Source organism: Drosophila tropicalis, unplaced genomic scaffold, assembly GCF_018151085.1.
Source record: "Drosophila tropicalis isolate 14030-0801.00 unplaced genomic scaffold, ASM1815108v1 contig_593, whole genome shotgun sequence".
In the NCBI taxonomy this organism is placed as follows: domain Eukaryota; kingdom Metazoa; phylum Arthropoda; class Insecta; order Diptera; family Drosophilidae; genus Drosophila; species Drosophila tropicalis.
This window is the reverse complement of record NW_027173070.1, coordinates 17,447,856-17,468,271: the sequence shown is the minus strand read 5'-3', so window position 1 is coordinate 17,468,271 and position 20,416 is coordinate 17,447,856. Positions and strand designations below refer to the sequence as shown.

The 20,416-nt window shown below is 34.6% G+C and overlaps 3 protein-coding genes across 6 annotated transcripts; 2 read left to right on the top strand and 1 right to left on the bottom strand.

Annotated features, from left to right (window-relative positions):
- Positions 1–3: 3 nt before the first annotated feature.
- Positions 4–12,938, top strand: RalGPS (Ral GEF with PH domain and SH3 binding motif). 4 transcript variants are annotated; one of them, XM_068291524.1, is made up of 9 exons: positions 1,250–1,466; positions 1,594–1,718; positions 8,012–8,100; positions 8,166–8,470; positions 8,533–8,860; positions 8,926–9,377; positions 9,440–9,646; positions 9,946–10,056; positions 11,575–12,938. In XM_068291524.1, exons 3-9 carry the CDS (start codon positions 8,041–8,043, stop codon positions 12,182–12,184), a joined length of 2,073 nt encoding a protein of 690 aa, XP_068147625.1. In that variant the 5' UTR covers positions 1,250–1,466; positions 1,594–1,718; positions 8,012–8,040; the 3' UTR covers positions 12,185–12,938. The 4 variants fall into 4 exon arrangements, with proteins under 4 accessions (XP_068147626.1, XP_068147625.1, XP_068147624.1 ...); XM_068291525.1 differs by lacking the exons at positions 1,250–1,466; positions 1,594–1,718 and adding an exon at positions 4–21; XM_068291523.1 differs by lacking the exon at positions 1,594–1,718.
- Positions 12,939–13,284: 346 nt separating this feature from the next.
- On the top strand, positions 13,285–13,694 carry LOC137578253 (uncharacterized). Its single transcript, XM_068291920.1, has 2 exons — positions 13,285–13,391; positions 13,485–13,694. The coding sequence occupies exons 1-2, from the start codon at positions 13,285–13,287 to the stop codon at positions 13,684–13,686; spliced, it is 309 nt and encodes a 102-aa protein (XP_068148021.1). The 3' UTR covers positions 13,687–13,694.
- A 12-nt stretch (positions 13,695–13,706) lies between these two features.
- LOC137577465 (uncharacterized) lies at positions 13,707–18,076 on the bottom strand. The gene is made up of 7 exons (XM_068290946.1): positions 18,018–18,076; positions 14,915–15,202; positions 14,780–14,851; positions 14,633–14,722; positions 14,500–14,577; positions 14,298–14,441; positions 13,707–14,227 (listed from the first exon to the last, which is right to left on the bottom strand). Exons 1-7 carry the CDS (start codon positions 18,039–18,041, stop codon positions 13,880–13,882), a joined length of 1,044 nt encoding a protein of 347 aa, XP_068147047.1. The 5' UTR covers positions 18,042–18,076; the 3' UTR covers positions 13,707–13,879.
- Positions 18,077–20,416: the final 2,340 nt, after the last annotated feature.

Sequence of the window (20,416 nt, the reverse complement as noted above, 5' to 3'; positions counted from 1 at the left end):
AGCATGTAAAGGGGTACATGGGTGAGTATATACATACATGCTTATTGAGAACACTAAACAGCATATAAAAATCTAATTGTCATAGGTAATATTTTCATGAAATATAAAATTGAAATTGTCAAAACTTCAGCCAAAGATACTAGTGCTCTTAGAGTTGAAGCTGAGTAGAACTCTTATAAAAACTGCTGCAATTTTATTTTTGGGTCACAAATATTTATTGAAAAACGCCAGCAATAGTAGCCACTTACAATTTGTTCATGTATCTGCGGATGTAAACAGAAGGTTGTGGGTTAAAAAAAAAAAAAAGATAAATGTTGACCTTTTTAATACCTTTAATTTTGGCTAAAAACTCTTTTGGCTTTTTTATTAACAATGTTTGCTGGGTTAGCAACATTTAAGAGGTAGCTCTTGTTTCACCAAGGCGAATTCGTATTGAGCAGCGAATTGGCTCATGAAGTAGCCAAAAGCACGGCGAATTCGTTTGAGAAAATACCAACGCGGCGAAGTGAGAGAACACATATGGTTTGCCGCGCTCAATTTTTTAAATTTTATGGCGAATGGCGAATTCTGCACTGAGAGAAAACAAACGTTTATATTTATATTTACAATATTGTTTCATATTAACATATCTGTATGATGGCCATAGGCCTCCAACTTGTAATTGGACAGGTGCTGGATCCTGAAGCTGGTGATGCTGCCTTCCAAATCAAACACCTTCTCTAGCATCTTTTCGGAGGACGTGCAGAATTACCACAATAGTTCAAGCGTGTTGTAGTTTGATAAATACAGGAGGCAGACGATGCCCCAAAGCAGCAGCACTACAGAATATGCAAATGTTTGTGAGACACAATGGGTAAATTTGGATGCAAGATAATGACTGAACTTACCTTGTTGAGAAAAGGAAAGGTGTGGTTCTAAAACTCAGACCGACTCCTCCATCCGACACAGCACGTGCGGGTTGAAGAATGTTCCATCGAAAATTTTTGTCATTTTGGCCTTCATGTGAGCCAAGAACTTTCCTTCGACACCGTATCCAAATTTCCATGCTGGAAAGGGAGTCCAAAGTCTATCCTAGTTGCCTTTTCTTTTATTTATTAAATGCCTTATTAATTTGGAAAATTAAATTGAAAAACTTAAAACTTAACGTATCCAAAAATCGATAGTTGTATCGCAGCAAAACGAGTTTCGATAAATTTATAAATAAAATCGAATTTGCAATCGACGGATATTCCATCTCTAACAGCCAGAACTGAGAGTTGTTTTTGTTTTCGGCGTGAAAAAGACAACTTGAGCGCGGTCCTATTGAACACACAACAGAAGCAATAATAATTAAACGAAGCCAATAAGTGTATTATAATTCTAATGGAATATTAAGTGTGCGCGTGTGTGCCTCATGTGGAAATTAAACAAAATTAGAGGCGTGACAAAAATTTTGAGTTAAGAATATGCCAATGAAACGAATTTGAGTAAGTGTGTGCGAAAGAGCGAGAAAGCAATACAGTGGACGCCCGAGGGGGTAATGCTTGGGCGACCCCACCAACTATAAATAACAAAATGCAAAGTCTAGTTGTTTTTTTTCTTTGCTTGTCGTAGTCTTGTCTCTCCGTCGAGGCATTTAAAATAATACAACAAAAAAGAAAACCATATCAAGTGCAATTTTCATTTGGGGCCAACGACGCCGCCGCCGTCGTCGCTGTCGCTAATGATTACGAAACTGGGTAAGGAGGTGGACTGAGGGTGGTTTTTGTAAGGGGCTGCGTAAGTAGGGGGATTAGGGCGGGTGCCTCCCTCACCCGAAACTTTGCATAAAAACGTTACGAAAAAAATTGCGTGTATGTGAACGGTGAAAGAGTAAGAGAGAGTGATAGACAGAGGGGCAGTAGGGAGAGGAAGAGGAGTATATTTCATGGTTATCGATTTAGTTAGGGTGTTTTATTTTTTGTGTTTGATTGCCCCATCCTTCGGTTCTTTTCTTCTTGCTTCCAATTACCGGCTAATGTGGTGTATGAATCATTTTGAATGTTGAGTGTGAAATCAATAAAAAATGAAAAACAATAAAATGAAAATCAGTTACGCATAACTTCACTTCCTTTTTGGTTAGCTCTAGATCATCTGATAAGTAAATTTGTTATCAGATACACACACACACACACACACACACATAAAAAGATAGAAAGAGTGACCGAGAGACAGAGAGGGACAGTGAGAGCGAGATAGCTACAGCAACGCCCCTTGACGTATTTGTAGGTTTCTTATTTCCCTTGTAAATATTTTCCAGCTGTTGCTGAACGACCCAAAAGAAGATGAAAACGAAGAAGCAACAGAATAGCAGGATGTAAAGACAGATGTTTCTCTGGCAAGGCCAAGGGCGTAGTCAGGATCTCATAAACAAGGGGGCCCCAACATATGTATGTATTTAGCTCTTAATCTTAAGGGTCCCCCTCTAGCTACACCCTTGGGTCATGCAAGGCTCAAGGCTCTCCAGTTCGACTTAAGTACAGCATCCACTTGAAAGTAAACCAGAAAATGTTTAAATGATTTGCTTTCATTTGGCATTTCTGGGTTCACTTTAATCTTCATCATCAGCATGTGATGATCATTGTCTTGAAGAGTGACCCACTTCTTCCATCACATCACATACACACATAGAACATAGAAAAACTACAAAAACCTCAGCTCACTTTGGCGGCCTTCCTTCTTTGCTTTTCTAAGCTTTTGTTTTGTACGTAGTTTCTCTTATTACCCAGAGTCTCATTGTATGCAATTACAATCGCATATATACATATTAAATACGGACATACATATATACATACATATGTACATATATTTACGTTTGTATCATTTTGTTCGTACATATGTATATAGATAGATAACGCCGTCAGACGGCAATTGCACTTGAAATGCTGATAAGTCGAAAAAATGGAAAGCAAACCGCAGTTTTCTTTAGTTCTCAATGAAAAAATAGTGCTCCGAACTCATATTCAAACATATGTGTGTACATATGTACATACTTATGAATTTGCTATAATCTTTGATAATCATAGGCGAAAGGTTAATAACACTGCACTACATAGTTTTCGTAAAGAGCAGCAAGTAAATTGAATGTGCATACAATTGACATTCAGCTTGATTCTATTTATAAACGTTCTTTGTACTTGACAAAGACGACCAAATAAAGATCATTCTAAAAATACATTTTTAAAAGTTTGCTTTTCCGTTTTAAATAATTACATCTTTAACTTTATAAGAGACAAATAATCAAATGAAATAATGAAATATGAATGTATTGATTTCGAGCATTTGGAAACACTTTAAAATAAAGAATTTTTACAGAGAAAATCCTTTGGTTGAAATTCGAGTAGATTCAAAAGAATTCAATGAGAGTTAATTATAATTAATAATAAATATTAGCGTATTAGCAGATTTTTAAACAATTTTAACCAAATAAGTCGGGAGTCTAATAACATTCCTGTGAATTACGCAACAAATTTAATTTTATAACAAGCCAATATTCAAAAATAGGAAAAATTTGAAATTCAAATGATTTAAAACTTGTTAAATTGATTGGCAGCTCCTTTTTCCATTTAAAATTAAATTTTTAATGAAAAGTTTGTTTTGGTTTAGTTGTTAAAGATAAGAATTAGATAAAGATAAAGATAACTTACACATTTCGCGGACCATACAATCCTTTAGATACTTTAGAGGCGAACCCTTTTTTTAAAAGAAGACAGTTTATACTCCAAAATCCCAAACAATCATAATTTTTATCAACGTTTAAAAATTACTGTAATTTTTTTCTTGGAAATAATGATTATATCGGATGTGCTCTAATGAGTCACGTTTCATTATACTGCTGATAAGAGTGAAAAGACAAAGCAATGCCTTTTCAGGGTAATACCCAACTTTGTGATCGCCTAAGAAGGGCGATCCATATGAAATATAAGACAATCCAAGCGGGGGTCTACTGTAAAAGTTGTTCATCTTTCAATGTGGATCTCATGACTAAATGACATGTTGACTAGGATTTATTTTAAAGAGGTGTAATGGTCAATTGAATCAATAAATGATGCTAATCAAATCATTTAAATATCTTAAATTTGCTTTTGCTATTTCACAATAAAGATCATTCACGCATTTAGATAAAGCTCATTAATGAAGGGAATAAGTCATTAGTTATGATGAATCATCTTATATTGAATCAAACCAAATATATTCATACATTTAAACTTAAATATAGAAAATGATTTCAATAAGCTGAAAAATTTACGTAAAATACCTTACGGTTTAGGAAAGTTCTTTGTGTGGGTGAATTCAGACACAAACATGTTGACTAGTGTAGGTATTTTTGTAATCTTTAGTAAACTTGGGCAGAAGGTTAATATTACATATGTATATAGAAAATACAGTAAATTGTGTAGAAATATTTCAGAAATCTCAATGGGTTAATGAACTTTTCGACGACACTTGCTGATGATGAACCCAACCCTCTGAGCTGACCTTGTCCCCTCTGTCAAAAAAGAAAGCACTCTCTCTCTCTCTCTCTCTCTCTCACGCTCTCTAAAGCCTCTCAGGGTTAACTGAAGTCATTTTTGCAAAAATAAGATTAAAGCAAAAACAAAAAAAAAGGGCAAGAAAACAAATAGATTAACATTATCCCCCCGGGAGATATGGGACGATTGAAATTCCTTAATGGTCAACCCACGCGGAGATTTATCAATGGAAAATTAAACGCCAACACAGAAATGTTGCGCTTTATACATAGATATGTGTACATACATATGTACGTATTTATATATATGTTTGTATTTTATTTAAATACAATTGCCTGAGATTCTGATAAACAAATTGTGCACGCAATACGCGATTTCCTCGAAATTGTGAACTTCTTGTTCTGTTCGGCAGCTGTTTTGTTTGTTTTCATTTCAAGAAATTTATGTAAAAACAATAAACATACGAGTATTGAGTTGTCTGGTTAGGTGGGCGTCCCTTCTTCTCAAAAAGAACAAAAATGAATTTTGTTGTTGACCACAAATACCTTAGCTACCTACTAATACTAACTAAATATATCTATAACGTATCATCCAGAAAAAAAGCAACATCAAAGATTACAATCAGCCTCAAAAAAACAGCAAAAAGGAAGGAAATCTATAGCAAGTGGGTTAAATTATTTACATTATATGTGTACAGGAACAGAAATGAATTTTATATGCCATAACTCAGAGCCAAGAACACATGATGTGAGTTAATTGTTTTGGCTTTAATTGCATTTGATATCTCTCCATCAATTTTCGGTTTTTCTTTTACCTACGAATGTATCTTTTAATCCAGCCAATCTGAATGCGAATCTTAATATATTGCACGAGTATTTTCCATCTAGTCAAATATCTGTCTGTATATATGTATGTATGCTCAGCAAAGTGAATAGTTCAAATAGTCAATAAAGTCCATTTGGCCGAAAACTTGAGGCAGTCTGTCTGAGGTTTTTGGCTCTTCTCTCAGTTGGAATCGAATTTATTTTGCGCTGTTTGTTTGTCTGAATTGTTTTTTTTTTTTTTGCCTTTTGTTTTCCTTATTATTTTTATCCATGTACATACATATGATGTACACTAAGAAACATTCATATGTTTATATATACATACATACAAATGTTTGTGTGTAGGTTCTTACATATATCAGATCTGGTTTGTATATTTTTTCAAATGCACTGCAAGTTGGATATTTCTTTGAGGCATATGTGAAATTGAAAACACTTTTCTTTTGTAATTTTGAAATGAAAAATTATCCAAGCGGTATCTCTTGTTTGTACACTTTTGTAGAGTATTTCAGAAATTTGTGTCTCGAATTTTCTATGCTTGTTCTTTGTTAACAGAATTTTGTACTTTAAATCAATACAAAATTAATTTTCGTCAGTCATTCTCATTAGGGTAAATTTTAAAAGTAAAGTTTCTTTTGTAGACTTTTTATTGTAAATTATTGTATTTTATAATGAAAATAATAATTTTTTTGTAATGTTTTTGATTTTATTATCTGATTTGAGCTTCATTTTGAGCCTTAAATATGTTTTGGAAAAATGGAGACTTGTGGAGAATTTTAATATATTAAATTTTTTGCCAGTGTGTGTGTTCAATTTGGTTAGAAACATTCATGAGCTTCATTTTGAATTTTCGAGACTTTGGAGAATTAATTAAAAAAGTGGAGATTAGTTGATTTAATAAACGGAGACTGTTCTATAATCTTTAAACCTAATTTTTTGGTTTAATTTTCATATTTTTTAAAATTGGAGACTTTTGGAGTTTTAATTTATAATACTTCCTTAGCAACATTTGTGAGCTTTTGGATAGTTAATTTAAAAAGAGATTAACGAAGACTGTTTAATAAACTTTAAATCTAATTTTTTGACTTTGTAAAGATATATGTATATATTTTTTTAAATTGGACACTATATTGAGTATTGGAGACTTTTTGGAGTTAATTTAAAAATTTTTATTTAGTTTATCAAAAAGGCAGAATTTGTTGTAGAGTTTTGAAATTTTTTGAAAATTTCGTTAAGAAATATACAAAATATACTTTTGAATACTTACAAAATACTTAATCTTTAAATTAATTTAGAATCAAGGAAACGAATTTGGAATAAATAAAGAAGCTACTTATATATTTAGAGACTTTTCAAATATTACGCTGTCTTTAAAATTGTTTCCATTTAAACATTTGACAGATTGGTGATATCTAAAAGGCTAAGAAGATAGCTTTGAAGTCTAGAATAATCCATATAATATGTAGTTTTCTTATCTAAAATTTTAAGGGAGTGTAGGACTGGATTACATTGCATTTGCCAGAACAGAATTCCAATTTTCTCATGAAAACAATGCAATTTTATCAGTCAGTTTCGTTTCGGGAAGTCGTAAGAATATTTTGCTTATTTTAAACCGTCCTCGTAATTCATATTGAGTTTCCGCCACATAAAAGTCATTGGAAGAAAACCAACTGAAATTAAATGGGATTATTAATGCATACCATATCATCTGGTCTATATATGTACATATAAGTATATGTGTGTTTGTATGTGCCTGTGTGTGTGTGTGGGGGACTCTGTAAACAGTTTAGTCTGCTTCTAATGTCTGTTTTCGTTTTAATTGGATATATATTTATTGGTCTTGCCATTTTTCTAAAATCGAATAATCAGAGAAATAAGAGAGAACTGAGGAGCAGATGGGGGATGGGAGATGGGTGGAAAAGATGAGGCCCACAGTATTTTGTTGTGGCGGTGGACGTCATTGCTTTTGATCAGCTATTTTCTTTGAAAATGATTATGTCTTAATTGAAATTAATTAGACGAGGTCAGCTCAGTCAGTATAGAATGTATGGCATTCGTGACAAATACAAAAAAAAAAAAATGTATAAATACTTATATATAGATTTATTGAGAAAATGCATATGTAACCTAGTTAACTTTCTTGTCAATGCATTTCACACTGAAACTGTCGGAAACTGGCGCTCAACGTGGGTCGAGTTCAATGAACTAAAATGTTGTTGTTTTTTGTGTGTGAAACAAAACAAAACAACACTAAAAACTTTCCGCTGACCGCCAACAGTCCAATCGAGTGCAGTTCAGTCAGTCCAGTTGCAGTCCAGGTTTTTGTGTTTTTCTTTTGTCAGTCTAAACCTCCCCCTCTCTCTAGTGGTGATGACGGGAAACCGAACCCATTCGACTGCTACCATAAAAGAGCAGACCACCGAGAGCTAGAGTCCAGGTCTTCTTATTGGTTCGTGACTCATTCGAGGCAACGAAGCGTGCCAGAAGCTACAGTTTGCTGCAATACAAAAACCACAATGCAGAACAAACATAAAAACAACCGAAAAAATTTCATTTTTTTATTTCAGTAAACAAAAAGTCGTCAGTCTATTGTGCGGAACACAACGCACAAAACGCCTATATAATAAAAACGAAAAAATTTATCACCAGAAAAAAAAGAAAAGTTAATATTTATAAATTTATGTATGTTGCTTGCAGTGTGGAGTTGATTGTTGGATTTGCTTGCCATGATGCGTTACTCGGAAATCTCGCGCGACTTATCCACGGATAATCTGCGCTACAATGAGGTAAGACTAAGAAATTCATTGTCCTAGTTAAAAGCATTTAAGTAAATTAACTATCTTTCTTTTAGTTGAGCAGAAAACCCGCCGCTACAGATTATAATGGTTATACAACGGCTAGCACAATGCCAGTGTATGCAGCCACACAGATTGCCGCAAGGCCAACCAAACAGCGTAGTCCACCTCTAACCAATGGCAATGCTCATACCATGTCCTGCATCAGGGATATGGATAAGGTCAAGGGTCAAAAGGATGCACTACATGCTGGGGAGGCGAAAACTTTAAATATTAAAAGTACACGACGCAAAAACTCTATAGGTTGTCTCAATAGTTTCTCCTCATCTCCCGATTCTCCGGGTTGCTACTATAGCATGGCGTAAGTATAACAACAATTTCTATATTCAACCCATGATTGATTTAATTTTTGTATATTTTCAGAACAAATACTCCTCTGCCGTCCAAATCTCAAAGCCTTCCAGCTCATGCCTCTATAAAGCAATTGGATAATGTTATATTGAGTGCTTTGCGTGTGCCCGCCGATGTTCTGGCCAATCAGATAACTTTGCTTGATTTTCCCGTCTTTGCCATGATACAACCGGATGAGCTGAGCAGTTGTGCTTGGACCAAAAAGGATAAACATGTTGTGACACCAAATATAGTGGCATTTACGAAGCGTTTTAATCACACTAGCTTTTGGACCGTACAGGAGATATTAAATGCCGAACAACCCAAACAGCGTGCCGAAATAATGACTCATTTCATCAAAGTGAGTGGAGAATGAGAAATAATTTTTTTTAGGTTTCTATAAATACCTTTGTATATTTTTTTCAGGTGGCCAAAAAACTACATGAACTTAACAATCTGCATTCATTATTTGCCATCATTTCGGCCATGCAGAGTGCAAGTATTTATCGTTTAAACAAAACCTGGGCATGTCTCTCCAAAAAGGATCGGCAGAGTTTCGAACGTTTAAAGGATATTTTTAGCGAGCAGAATAATTGGGCAAATTTGCGTGCCTATTTGGAAAGTTTACGCCTGCCTTGTATACCATATTTGGGTCTATTTCTCACCGATCTAATCTACATTGATCTGGCTCATCCCCACAAGGGTGGCCTAGAGCCAGAGCAGCGACGAAATAAAATGAATAACATACTCCGTGTCATCTCGAACTATCAGCAATCTGATTATAAACAAATTCAACCGCATGACATAACGCAAAAGTATCTCACATCGATACGTTACATTGAAGAGTTGCAAAATATATTCGAAGAGGAACAATATAAGTGAGTTACAGATATAAATGTAAACAGTTTATTTATTAATTATATTTCTCTCCATCTAATAGACGCTCTTTGAGTCTGGAGCCCACTTCACCCTCGTGTGGGCCCAGCTCGTCCTCATGCAGTTCAAAGGAATCATTTAATGTGGAAACTGTGACACCAGCCTTGGGCTGTTTGAATCTCTCGCCAGCTAAAACAATTGGATCTATGCGCATGGCCAGTGGCACCAAATTCGTCCCAGGTCATCGCAAATGCCGCAGTCTGGGCACCAAGTAAGTCCAAACCTTTTCCTCACATCTTCTCCAAATTGTTCATTCATTCAACCCCCCAATCTCTAAAATCACTGCGTCCAAAAGTATTGGTTTTACACACCGCTGTCCCGCCCCACCCACCACCGTCCAAAGATCATAAAAGCAAAATCAAGAATCAAGAATGGTCAACTAATTTAACTGACTTGGCATATTTTTTTTTCTTTGGCTTTTGTTTTTGTGTGTGTTGTTTCACTTGTAAAATTCTCGTTCTTTTCACGGCATCATCTCAAAAACAAAAAAACAAAATCTATATCATATAGATTTCGCAGCAGCAGTTTGCCACGCAATTTTGCTCAAAAATGTCAATGCTGCATTGTGATGATTGCGCCGGGCATTGGCACAATCTCCAACAAGCGTTGCAGATGCCGTCGGTGAGTTCCAGAGTCCCAAAGTCCTATGTGACATGTGTACATACATACATATTGCTCAAGCTTGTCGTTATGATTTTCATAGTACAAAATTTGGAAAATTTTAAAAAATGCAACCAAAATATCTACATACTTTGAAATCCACCGAAAACTCTTCAATAACGATCATTAAAAAAGTAAATATAATAGATAGGGAGATTGTATATAAAATGTAAAAGAAAATATTTTCACTTGATTTCTTTTAATGGCCAAGATTACAAGAGGCAATCGGCAAGTTCAAAGGCCAGATAGGGTGTACTTTATTTTTAACAATTATCAATTATAATATTATCAGCAAGTCGAAATGTATAAAATGTAACCACAGGCTCAACACATCAGCACAGTTCGATCGAAAAGCTTGGCGAATACAGAGAGTCGAGGAAAAAGTCAATTACAAAATGAAGGTAGCAGCTGAATTTATACTTGTAAACAAAGAAAGTGGTTCTTAACTTATTTAAATTATTCTTTTCTTATTTTTATTAGTTCATTATGTTTTTTTTTGGTTTATGCCATCATAAGCAACAGACTAAACTTAGTCTCTTCATTTTTCTCAAAATATATAATACTTGATCAAGTGTGCAAGAGAAATGTAAAACATTTCAGCGAATGTAACGACATCTGCATTGAGATACGTTGTTTTCACGGCGGGTTTTGTGCTGGAGGCAATTGTTTTTGCGACTGTATAAATCCTCGTACTCTAAGAAGATACTAGAATAGATATGCCTCTGGTATTATCTCTGCCCAAATGCTTGCAGGCTGTCATTGCAATGGAACTAACTGTCTGTGCTATTGTCCAGGGCTGGATTAATTTCTTTATGTGTAACTCTTTGGTTCTGATTCATTTTTTTCATTGTTAAAAATAAAACTCGCCCACATTACTTGATTTTGGCTTGGAGTGAATTAAAAGGGGGTCTCGAAAAAATGTTCGCCGAAGTCTAGAATTTAGATTTTACTGATTTTTGCCATGTGCAGATAAGGAATCATATGTAATTTGAAACAAACAAAAAAAAAAAAAAACAGAAATTTGTTGAAAAAAGAGTCAAAAGAAGAAATAAGTTTACCTTTTAAACGGGTTAATAATTTCCAAGAATTTTGGTTGCATTCTCTAGTTAAAAACTAAATTAATGTTGTTCACTTTTGTTCATATATAAATATTTCATTGGTAAATGTTGAAAAGTTATAATTTTGTTTGTTGTGCACGGACCCAAGTAAAAAATGCTTCATACCCAAAGAAAAAAAATGGAAATCACTTACACCTCAAGATAAATGAAGAAAATTTCATTTTTTATTTAGCTAATTCACAACTCATTCATTCCATTCAACACACAAGACACAGTTTATGCCTTTCTTTGCCATTTATTTGATCGATATATTGATCTAAAAAAACGTATATAGACTGTCTGCATGATGATTATGAAATCATTGAAACTGAAAATCTTTGACTAATTCATGACATTTCTCTTACCCTCTTCTCTCACTTAGCATATTTGGCAAGATTGCTCCCAATCATAATTATAGCGATGTTGGCCATTTGCATTTGGAGCATGATCAAAATCAACAATTGCCGCGTCATCATTTACTCGACGATTCTGTGCTAGAGCACAGTGATGCCTTGTCCAATGCCGATCTCACATCGCTGGAGAGTGCCGAGGGCGTGTTATATGATTTTACGGGCAGCGATTGTGATCTAATGTCACCAGAGGCGGCAGCTGCCATGCAAGGATGTGTACGTCGCAAGACGGTCCAGAAGGAGGGACGCAAACCGGCAGTGGCCTCGTGGCAACGCTATTGGCTGCAAATCTGGGCAAATTCTTTGGTTTATTTTCCCCCCAAATCGTTTAAGGGCAGCGATCGTAATGATTTCAAGCGGGAGCCATGTAAAGTATGTCCTCTGGATGGTTGGTATGCCCATGTCAGTGATAACACGAAGCACAAGAATACCTTTGAGCTGTATCATCGAACATTGGGCACTGTTTATAAATTTCGCACCGATAGTCCACAAATGACGCATCTGTGGTCGAATGCCATTTGTAAATTGGCCACCATAAGGGTGCCAAAACCATTGCCGACTAATCTGATGTCCTTTGAGTGAGGCAAGCAAACAACTACAACGAAACGTCTCGAATCTAATTGTATTCATATTGTGTTTAGTTTATATTATAATTAGCTTATACACCACACTCCTCCTTCCTACTACTCACACCTCTCCACTTCACTCAACTTGAAGAATCATTAAGAACAACGAAGCAAATCAGCAGAAAGTAAAAAACATTCCCAAACGAAACCCAATAAAAACACACACATTAAAAAAGTACGAACAAACGAACCGATTTGTAAAACAATTTCAAATGGTATTTCAAAAGACTGACACTGACCGAATGAGCAAGAATAATGTATAAAGATCGAAAAACTATAACACACACACACACATAGACATATATACAAAAACAGACTAATAACTATCAACTCAAGCTTGGCAACTTTCATTTTATGTTTATCTTCTGTCTATTTAAATTTACTACAACTAAAACTTAAGTCAATTGTAATTGTAAACATTTATTCATTCATTCATTTCGTTTTTTTTTTTTTTTTTTTGTTTCGTGTGCCATAGTTAAGCTTGAATTGAATCGAATTCGAAATTTCCTTTGTAACAAAGAATCAAACGAAAATTATAGGCTTTAAAAAGAGAAATAAATATCACCAATTTTGTATTTGCCTTAAGTTCTCTAAGCACTCTATGTAGTGTAGTGTAATAGTTTATAGAAACAATGAATTATACAATATCTATATACAATATCTATATATATTCAATATAAGTTGCATGCTATATAGACAAAAAAACGAAATTATGTTTCTTTATCTGATTTATAGCTAAATGTTCGATAGTTGTCTATATACATATGTATTAGTATATATATTCTATATGATTTGCAGTGTTTTAATTTTTAGGCATATTAAAGGCAAAAACCAAACTAAAAAGAAAGAAAAGAAAAAAAAAACACTAAACTTATATAAGTTGTATTTGTTTTTACTCTATTTAACAACAATTTTCACGCTCAGATCGTGCCAAGTGCGGGAATTTGCAATTCATTTGTTGTCATTTGCCGATCTGAATTCACAATTAGGCAATACAGAAATTGCTTAAAACTTAAATGAAAACGTTGAAAAGGTATCATTCGATTGCGAAACATGATGAGGGCCAGAAGGAGCATGGATCACAGAGGCGGCTTCATGTGGCTCGTTGTGCTAGTGCTCTGTGTGTTGGCAGTCACTTGTCTGGGCGGCAAAACGACAACCATGTGAGTTTGTTTGGTTTTTTTTTTCTCTATTACATAAGAGACTACTTTCACTTATCCTCCATGCACAACTAACTAACTCGAACTCAAATGCAGAGTGCGGCATACAGATACAGTTGATCCACAGGCTGATGGCTTTTGGACGAACAAGACCACATGGAATGCACGCTGGGTGAAATATTGGCGAGCCAAACGCATCTATGAGCCTGTGTGGAAGAAAGTCTGGACACCCACAATACATAATGAATGGGTCCCCCTGCCTAATGCACCCAAAGAGTGGGAGAAGGAGTCCCATTAGTGAAAGGAACTGCGAAAGACTGTTAGTTTATCTATTTTGTAATTGTATTTATTTGTGTAATTAAACAGTGTTTTAAGTCTAGAGATAATTTAAAGAGCTAGCCACAGGCTAGGCTTATGAGCTAATTGACTTGGATTTTACAACTATTTACAAGGTTGTTACTTCTGCTGATGGCTTCTTCCAGGCCAGCGCTTTACGCACCCGGAAATTTGAATGATTGCGTGGCGGCGGCTGGTGATGTCTTTGTGGGTCGGAAATCGGCACTGTCGACTGCCTTCAGTTGGGTTGGTTTCACTGGTGTTGGCAATACACCGGCTGCCGCATTGGCATCATCCCGCTTCCAAACGACTTTATCCTTGTCTTTGGCATCGTCTTTGCGATCCCAATCCCAGCCAGCTTCGTGATGATGATGATGATCGTGATGATCGGGTGAGGGGAACCATTCGGAAATTACAACTGGCTTCCAGATTTTCTTCCATCCTGGCACCCAAATTTCTTTCCAGCCGGGCACCCAAATCTGTTTCCATGCCTCTTTCCATTCCTTTTGTTTTGCGGGAGGGAAATTGCGATTAAAGAAACTTCTTTGGCTTAATTTTCTTTTTGATAGTTACCAATTTATCGGTCCAGATTTGTTTCTTGCCTGGCTTCCAGTATTGTTTCCAGGCTTCTTTCCATTCCAATTTCTTTTCGGGCACCCAGATTTGTTTTTTGGCTGGCTTCCAGATCTTTTTCCAATGGGACTTCCAAACAACTTTCTGTTAAGTGAATTGCATTAGTGATTTCGGCTAAATAAGTTCAAGATTTAGTTATTACCTTCTTCCAAAGATCATGGCTAGTGTATTCCCAACCATCATGATCCTTGCCCAAATATTTCTCACCGGGAATGCCAACCTAAAGGAAATATATTTATATGATTTGGCTAGATAAAGAATTATTTATGCTATACCTTGACCAATTCTGGTGTCCAATATTGTTTCCAGTCTGGCACTTGAATCTCCTTCCAGGCAGGGACTAAGATCTCCTTCCAGTGGGGCACCTAAAGAGGAAAATTTTAATTAAAGAATGTTTTCAAAAGAACTATCTGCAAACTTACCCAAATTTGCTTCCAGGCGGGAACTTGAATCTCTTTCCAACCGGGAACCTTCACCCAATGCGGCTTATAGATCTGAAATAAGGAAAAGAAAGTGTTATTTTTGGTGGAGGAAATGATTCTTCAATTTACACTCACCTTCTTCCATGATGGATTCCATATTTGCTTTTTGGCTGGATTCCAGATTTTCTTCCAGCCTTCTTTCCAGGTTACCTTCTTCTTCCAATAACCAGGATCATGCTGTTCATGATGTTCGTGATGCTCATGTACATGATGCTCATGGACAATATGGTCACTAAGACCAAAGTCTATGCGTTGCTGGGCAACGCTTTTGCTGCTCACCTGAGAGTCGGCGACCTGTTGATCTACCACAGCTTTAGATTGACTGCCAACAATCGCCACAGAGAGCACACCGAGCAGACCCAACTAATAGAAGGAGAGAAAGAGAAAGAAAACGAAAGACTTAGGCAACAAACTCGATAGCATTTGGCAAAATTTCAATTATGTAAATGAATTTAATATTCTTTATTCCCAAAATAATATACAAATAAATAAAAATAAACGTATGTCCAAAAACGGGTTTAAGCTCAAGCTGAACTGGGTCAGTGAGTCGGCGTCTCGGACTTGGAACTGCGTGAGTTTTTGCATTGTTTGTGTCCAGACAAAAGTAAGAGTAAAATATTGCATAATATTTGTTGTTGTTTTTATACATTTTTATGGCAGATCAACTTTTTTGTTTTGTTGGCTGTGTGCCTGACCTGGGTCAAGAGGCAAAGCCCGGCTAATGTCAGATGAGCGTCTGACTTAGGGCATCTGGCTATGGATGGGCATGGGCATGGGCACGTATGGGCCTGGTTCATGTTTTATTATGCAAATTATCTTTATTTGGAGAATATGACAAGGTCAAAACTAATTTGGTTTTTGGGATTTCACAAAACAATTTCAAAAGCAAATATATACTGTCATCTATATAGTCATATCCCTCCCCACACACAAGCACACTCACTCACACTCCATATCTGTACACTTTCAATCGATTATGAAAGAAAAATTAGCGCAAAAAAGTAAAATGAAATAAAATTATCTCATAGCTTGAGACCATATTGATTAAGTGCTAATTGTATACTGATCGCCACAGTTTCCGTGGGTTGGAACCGCCCCTGATCCGGCCTGGGTAACTACTCAGTGAAAGCCAATCTCGACTTTTTGGTTTGAAGTTGGATCATCGATCGTGAGGGAAAAGAGTGTAAAAAACGTCTATAAATGCATTGCATTTCATGGTTAGGCGCTAATGAAGAGATCGCGCCTCTTCATATTTAGCCACAATGTTTCGATGTCGGCGGCAGAGTTATAGATGAATTGGCCTAAGACAAAAAAACAACACATAATGGAAAACCTATGCAACGTGATGTTGACAAATCATCTGGAAAGTGTGTGTTTGCCAAGTGAAAAATGAAAATCATCACTCTAAGCTTTAATGTTTTGTTTTTTTCTTTCTGTTTAAATGAAAGTGAGTTGGAAAAATAAATTGCAATTATTCTTTTGTAATTTATTAAAGTATGTCATAGAAGTGGGTAAATTGGATTTTCCTATGAAGAACTCAAGACAGAGTGAAGATTTTAAGTGAAAAAACCCAGACTTATAAGTTTATAACATATAGAAGAAACTCAAATTTTGCTTTCAGTATTGAGCAAATATTAGATTAGTTGAGCCTATTTGATAATATTATGCAAGCGGTAAATTGTTGATTTATTTTAAAAAACAGGAAATAAAGAATCTTATACATATAAAAATACTACACTTGACAACAAAATCGAACTTTTTCATTGTTTTCAAGGAGTTATTCCACAATTGTCTACTATTTTGCACTCAAGAGAGAGAGAGATAATTTTAAGTGAAAGAACCCAAACTTATAAGTTTCTAACATTCATATAGAAGAAACTCAGCACACTTGCTGATTCCGAATTTGCATCTAATGTTTTATATGTTTATAAGTAATATATTTTAAGTGGAATAGCGATTTGTAAAAACAAGATAAGATAGAGAAAAGTTAGTCCTATATAACCATGGATTTATTGTTAATCTCAAACCTAAAACTAAACGAATCTGATAATTATCTGATAATTTTCATAGTATTATTTCATAGTTTTTCAAATTTTTTTTCCATTGTTATATTTTTATACTTTCTCAGGCCTTTCTTTCCGAACAATATTAATAGTTTTCTATATTTTTAAACAGGGTAATATTAATAACTTTTTTCAAATTGGTTCCAAAACAATCTTAATTATTAAAACAACTTCTCAAACTTAATAAAAAATTGAAGCATTTTTGAAAAACAAATACAATCAATTTATTTTTAAATTGAAAAATCATAAAGATAATTTGTTTTCAATTTAAAAATTTAACATTTTATTTTCATTTTAATCTGGTTTTCAGTTTAATATTTGCTTTAAATATATAAAGCTCAGAGAGAATCAATCTGATTGTTCTCTGATTGAGGTGTTGAAAAATATATTTCAATATGTCTTAAATTTCTGATATTGACTATTGAAATTTGTGGTAAAATTTGAGAAATTTTTATTTCAAATTATTTGTCTGTTTTTCATAGGTCATAATCAATCTAATTTGTTTGTTGTATAGTTTTGAACATTTGTTTGATAAAATTTTCCATATTGTCTGGATTTTAGTATCGCTTTTGGACTTTTATCAAAGTTAAAGACTGCAAAGCGAAAAAATTGAGTTTTCATATTCTCCAATTTTTATGAATTTCTTTTGACCATTTGTATTATTTCGAACTTTGTATCTAGTTGTATTTTGTTAAATTTTCCTAATCTCCTATTACATTTTAATGGTTAAATTGAATAGTTGTCTTTGCTGACTTTAATGATTGTTTCGCATGGATTGTTTCGCAATAGAGAAGAAAAGATGTCTCAAGAAGATTAGATTCCCTGTTGATGATGATATAATATAAATAGCCTAGATAATTTCTCAATTAGTGGAAAATTTGTTAACACCTAAGGTAAAGTTTATTTTTGCAATTTTTAAGACAATTTTCTATGCGGCAACTAATTTTCATAATATGCAAATAGATGATTATATTATTGTAAAAATTGCACCAACTTCAACTACATTAGTTCCACTTGGCCATGCGTAAAACGCCACCACCCGCATAGGTTTCGATATTTTCTGCCACATTTCACTCTTGGTCTATTGTCTTTAATGTTGTTGTTGTTGTAATTACCACAATATGCCGCTGGATCCTCATGTCTCTCGGATTCAGCTCAAATTTGTTTAAATGATATTGGCACCAAGCAAATGCGTTTTATTAATTATGCACTTTTCACACTGAAGAAAGATAGAAATTGGATGTGGCTGGAGGGACCACTTTGGTCACTTGCGTGGAAACGACTGTCGCTGTGAAGATTGGGAACCTACGGTTAAATATACGCAGGTGGAGCCGGCGAAATGAGAGCGAAATGTTAATACACTCTCTTTTCCTCTCTCTCTCATTCACCTGAGACCTTGAATTGTGTGATAACGGTTTCATGTGTAAACAAAGAAGAGTCAGAGAGTTGAAAAACAAAACAAGCTTTAAGCCAAGCTTTTAAGCCGGCTTCTCTTTGTCACTGCCTCTCTTTCGCTCCTTCTCTCTGTTTTGCGCTCAATATTCGCATTTATCTTGCTCTTGGACGTGACTGGAGGTTGGTCTTTTGGTTTGGGTCTTCGGCTGCAAACCTGCTCCAAATGTTGTAATAGCCGCCGATTATGGCCATAAATGTTATAAATCTTCATAAAATAAAGCCAAAGAAAAACATTGGCGTAATGCAAATTAATAGCACGAAATCGGGAAATCAACAAAACAAACAAACAAAAAAAGAAGCTATAAGCAATAAGACCAAAAAGAAACAGAGTCAAAGCCAGCCTATTGCGTGGTCAAGTTTTTGTTTTTTGTTTTGGGAATTCTTATTGTTCAATTTTATAGACGAAGGTCGTCACGTTTCATATTGCTAATTAGATAGTTTTTTAATGTAATTTGTAAGCCAACGATGGCGCCCCAACAAATAAATCGGTTAAGGGCAATCCTCCTCATTGCCTATAGTTATTGCTTTATGGTTATATTTATTGTTGCAATGCAATTTTTGTTTTGTTTTTAGTTTGCAGCTGTGGCAAGAGTTGGACACAAATCAATTATTGCATTTCACCTGATATCATGGCTTAGTTGGGACCAGTAATTTTATTTCCTGCCCACTTTGGCCAGAAAACATGCGGAATACGAATTCCGATCAGTCGACTCTAAATGGTTTTTGAAAATAATCAAGTTAATTGCATGTTGATTTATTAATTATTTTAGTCTTCCATTTGTTACTTATGAATGAGCAGAGGATTATGTTTTTTTGGGTTTCGTTTTCACCATCCAAATGCAATTCCTGGCCATGCGTGTGTGTGGGCTAACTTCTGCGATCTGGTTTAGTTCCGTTACATTGACTGAGTGGGAAGTTAATAAAACAAAACAAGAAATCATACAATTCCAGTTATATAACAGCAAAAAGTAAACAATAAACAGAAAAACAAAACAAAAGATCAAATGACGGATTGAAAATAAATACAAAAGATTTAAAATTTGACACCGCAATATCTATTTATAAACGATATCGAAAGGTAATTAATATATACTGTTAGTTAAGTCTAGCCAGGAAGGTGGTTTAGCATTTCGACTGGGATTTGGTTAAAAACCTTTTAGTTGCATGTTCAAGTTTGGACTTAAAGGAACTCAAAATGTTTTATATTCATTCCGCATTGGATTACATGGCTTTAAAATTGAAAACTAACCGAGTATTTTGGAATATAAACTATTTTGTAGATAGGCTAAGGATATGATCTAGAAACCTCAAAAGTATTAAGTGACTTTATTATGAACAGTGTTTGTAATGTTCGCAAAAATGCATAACAAGGGGGGAACAATCAGGACATCATTCATCGGTTTGAATCACCTTTTAAATGAGGATAGTTTATACATCGTTGTTTCAGTTTTTATTTCTTTATGTATCAAGTCGGTGTTCAAACAGATGTCCTTTTCATAAAAGTACCAAGGAATAGATGGCTGATTAAGGCATCACTTTATTTCAGAGATTTCCAACAACCTTCCTTAATTAGAATTTTACATTTGTTGTTGATAATGTACATATTTTTTAATGGCACTGTATACAAACAGAAAATGATTCATCAAATGCAAGAAGATAATAGAGATAAGAGGTAAATGAATTGCAATCAGTATGATCGTCCCAAATAAAGGATAACTTATTCATGTATATAGTATAAACATAATCAAATCAGAATAAAGTTCATGATTTATATTTCTTCCCCTCTATTAATATTGCTTCCCCTCTAGCCTTCAGATTCCAAGTCGTTTCTGTAATATGCCGTTTCCTGTAATTTACTCCTCATCTAAGGGATGAAGATATTATTATTACTTGATCAGAAAAGCAAAACATAGAAGTGTAAGTAGAATAGAAAATACAAATTCTCACAACTAATAATAAATGACTAAACAATACCAATATAACCATTATAAACTACATATTTCAGATTGCTCTATTCCTTATTTTCTTGTATAATTCATGTAATTCATGCCTGATTGAA

What these genes read in the sequence shown, in the direction of transcription:
- RalGPS (XM_068291525.1), top strand. Translation starts at nt 8,041, where the DNA reads ATGATGCGTTACTCGGAAATCTCGCGCGACTTATCCACGGATAATCTG. An exon ending in TAATGACTCATTTCATCAAA is followed by an intron (nt 8,861 to 8,925) that starts GTGAGTGGAGAA and finishes TATTTTTTTCAG; the next exon opens with GTGGCCAAAAAACTACATGA. An exon ending in TTCGAAGAGGAACAATATAA is followed by an intron (nt 9,378 to 9,439) that starts GTGAGTTACAGA and finishes TCCATCTAATAG; the next exon opens with ACGCTCTTTGAGTCTGGAGC.
- LOC137578253 (XM_068291920.1), top strand. Translation starts at nt 13,285, where the DNA reads ATGAGGGCCAGAAGGAGCATGGATCACAGAGGCGGCTTCATGTGGCTC. An exon ending in GGCGGCAAAACGACAACCAT is followed by an intron (nt 13,392 to 13,484) that starts GTGAGTTTGTTT and finishes ACTCAAATGCAG; the next exon opens with AGTGCGGCATACAGATACAG.
- LOC137577465 (XM_068290946.1), bottom strand. Translation starts at nt 18,041, where the DNA reads ATGAGGATCCAGCGGCATATTGTG. An exon ending in CCGCCTGGAAGCAAATTTGG is followed by an intron (nt 14,723 to 14,779) that starts GTAAGTTTGCAG and finishes TTTCCTCTTTAG; the next exon opens with GTGCCCCACTGGAAGGAGAT. An exon ending in AAATCTGGACCGATAAATTG is followed by an intron (nt 14,228 to 14,297) that starts GTAACTATCAAA and finishes GCAAAACAAAAG; the next exon opens with GAATGGAAAGAGGCATGGAA.